This window comes from Sesamum indicum, linkage group LG9 (genome assembly GCF_026168435.1).
Source record: "Sesamum indicum cultivar Baizhima isolate 11 linkage group LG9, ASM2616843v1, whole genome shotgun sequence".
Classification (NCBI taxonomy): Eukaryota; Viridiplantae; Streptophyta; class Magnoliopsida; order Lamiales; family Pedaliaceae; genus Sesamum; species Sesamum indicum.
In genome coordinates, this window is record NC_142665.1 from 19347187 (window position 1) to 19350438 (window position 3252).

The window sequence follows — 3252 nt, forward strand, 5'->3', positions numbered from 1 at the left end:
ATAATTATGGTGGGGATGATACTTTTCCGTTCCGATTTCAACTTGACAACCAGTAATTTTTACATATTAACATATTTGGTTTAATTTTTGTCAAAAAATATCAATCTCATCAGAAAAATACATATACTTAGCACGCGACAATTCATTTTTCTGGTGAAAGTGGTTTTTTTTGCAGAAATTGGACTAAATTAATATGCTACTTTTCTAAAATTCAACTCCATTTGTTCTTATAAATTCAAGTTCATTAGAAAAATAAAATTAAACTTGTGAATTTAGCTAGTATTATGTCGATATTGTAACATTACTATGTGTAATAAATCCGTCAGAGAGAATTGCACCTGCGACATATTTATCAGTTAGGATTCTTATAATACACTTCCTTTTGTCAAAACCATAAAATCAATATTCACAGGCGAGGACATATATTTAATTTCATCAACGCCTTAACGAGGTTTTCAAACAAACTTCTATCAACATATGAACTAGCAGTAACCAAGCCAAGAACCATCTTAATTAACTTCTAAAGCAAAATTAATCTTCTAGCTTAGATCCATCGATCGATCATTAGTCATAGTTAATATCTATACATATATATATACACACTTATAGGTGTCTAGAGCTCTAATCTTGCTAATAATCAAATCTAATTCGGAAAAGTTATCTCGTCTTGCTCATCATCCATCGAGCAATAGATTTCATCAAGGTATGAGAGCTCGACTCCATCACTCACATTACTACTTCTACGAAAATAATCTCTGTCTTGAGAATCAACGATATTTTCTTCGTGAACTCGACAAAGAACCCATTCATCATTTATATCATCCTACACAAAAACAATTAATTGGTTCAAAAATATTAATATTTACATATAAATCAAATCAGAATTAAAAGTGATGAATGAATAAATATCCTTACTTGTACTTGAGAATTAGGTTTGAGAAGATGGTATTCCTCCATTGCCCAATTCGTTTGAACCTTTGATCCATCTTCATGATCATGATCACCATAGAACACAAGATAGTTTTTTATCCCTACTTCATTTCCATTGCTTGTAAAAATAGGCTCATTCAAACCTATCTCCTTCCAAAACCCTCTTCTAGTCGATCGATTCTGCCTCCATCGACTGAAGAAATACCATTCCCGTTTACTCGAAAACGCCTTCTCTACATAATTATTCATTGAAAAAAGCAAAAGAAAAACAAATTTCTTAATCAATAATATGTATAAATATTCTTGAAAAAACAAAATAGGCATCATATGTGATCATTTCCCGACTATTCTCTTTTATTTCCAGAAAAAAAAAGATTGAAATACGTCGTACGTACCGTTTAGCTCCCAAGGATCAGCTGCATAAATATCAAGATCAGGAATTATGTTAGGGTAACAAGGTATGCTTGCAGCCCTTCGGCACAGAAAGTAGACGATTAATTCCTCGTCAGTTGGATCGAACTCAAACCCTGGTGGCAACACCAATTTCTGGTCTCCCATCACCAAGAATTAAAGAAGCAAATAGAAGAGCTGGTGTAAATATATGTAAGTTCTTGTGTGTGTGTGTGTTACTTATAATGAAAAAAATAGAGAGATAAAGGGAGATATATAGATAGATAGATAGATAAAGATAGAGTATGATTGAGTAGGGCAACATATACCCTACTTACCCACATCACAATTCAAAGACGGCTGGTAATAATATCAAAACAAGAAAGAAAGAAAGATAGATATGTGCCTTAAAACTACTGTTGTTCTTTTGTGTTGTACTTAGGATACGTGGATATGTCTTCATGATGTTGCAAGCAACATAATGGGTCACGTATGTGTGCATCTTTGTTGTCCATATATAGATATATATGTATAAGTGAACATAATATTAAAGTTGTGGAAGTATATATATATATATACACACACGCGGATGAGCGACAACAATTTTGATTTTGTCGACAATGAAAATTTTAATTAAAAATTAAGGATGATTGTAAAATTTATGTTTAAATTGTTATTATTATTAGCAACTAATGACATATATATAACATCTAATTAGTCGTGGTTATAAATACATGATTTGTTTTAATAATGCCAACATATATACGATATGTGTATGATACGTCACTGTTAAAATTATAAAAATACTTGGTGAGAAAATAAAAAGTCTTGGTGTGTATATGGAGCATATATATCAACATTGATTTATAGAAATTAGTTGATCAGTATTTTATATTAATTAGGAGAAAATGCATGGTTAATTTACCTAGATAACACGTAATTAGGCGGCCTAAATTGTAGGTTAAGGGAGATATACGTACGACGACGTTGGTGATGAAGATATATATATATATATATATATATGTTACAGGTGGAAAGGGCAATTGAGATGTTTTTTTTGTAGGTAAGTGATGGAGTAATGTATTACCCAGAATTGAAATTTAAAGGATATGGGTAAACCATGAAAAGGACTGCCCAAGTTTAATTATCACACTCTCAAAAATTAACCTTATTTCATTGCTTACTTTTAATTCTATACTATTTTAAATTGTGAGATCCAACCCCCCCCTCCCCCCCCAAAAAAAAATTCAAAAATCATGTCTTTTCTCGTGAAGATGTACCTCCTTACTCATTTATTAGTACTTGTTATGATGTATACAAGTAATTTGGTTAAAAAAGAATTGTTTGAAACTTATAATACAAGGAATAATTATTGAATTTTTGATCTCATTGAATCGTGACACGTTATATTAATTTTTTGTGATTTTAAATTATACTGATTTATAATACATGGAATAATTCAATTTTTGTGAACCCTTTTATTACTTATGAAAAATTAATTAAAAAAATGATGTTTTAATACATATAATTAGTGGTCATTTTGACATCATCAAATAAGATGTTATGACTAATACTATTCTTCTTTTTTATGAGAGGGCAAACACAAATCAAACAATAATCAGAAGTAGAAGATGTGAGTGAAGTGATTGAAAAGCAAAAGAAAAGGCAGAAGACTTTTCCCCAAGTTTGTTACTACAGAATTGCTAATCAATCAAACCCTAAACAGCATTGAGGTGAAGACAAGTGCCCAAATCAATTAATTCACTAATGACTCAAAATTTAATTCATTAATTTTGAACCTTACTATAAATATCAATTACTGAAGTCCCTTTTTTGACTAATTTGGAGACTGGTTATAGTCAACTTGCAGCTCCATATCTATTATTTTCACCCTTAGTCCATGTTTCTTTGACATATTTCAAATCAGTATAT

General features: G+C 30.5%; 1 protein-coding gene across 1 annotated transcript; it reads right to left on the reverse strand.

The window, feature by feature from the left end:
- Positions 1-399: 399 nt before the first annotated feature.
- On the reverse strand, positions 400-1599 carry LOC105178069 (NAC domain-containing protein 104). The gene is made up of 3 exons (XM_011101423.3): positions 1326-1599; positions 916-1163; positions 400-823 (listed from the first exon to the last, which is right to left on the reverse strand). Exons 1-3 carry the CDS (start codon positions 1486-1488, stop codon positions 644-646), a joined length of 591 nt encoding a protein of 196 aa, XP_011099725.1. The 5' UTR covers positions 1489-1599; the 3' UTR covers positions 400-643.
- Positions 1600-3252: the final 1653 nt, after the last annotated feature.

Bases quoted from the DNA above. Each gene is read 5' to 3' on its own strand.
- LOC105178069 (XM_011101423.3), bottom strand. From the start codon at position 1,488: ATGGGAGACCAGAAATTGGTGTTGCCACCAGGGTTTGAGTTCGATCCA. The intron at 1,164-1,325 runs GTACGTACGACG...ATAATTATGTAG, and splicing joins TGATCCTTGGGAGCTAAACG to AGAAGGCGTTTTCGAGTAAA. The intron at 824-915 runs GTAAGGATATTT...GTTTTTGTGTAG, and splicing joins AACCTAATTCTCAAGTACAA to GATGATATAAATGATGAATG.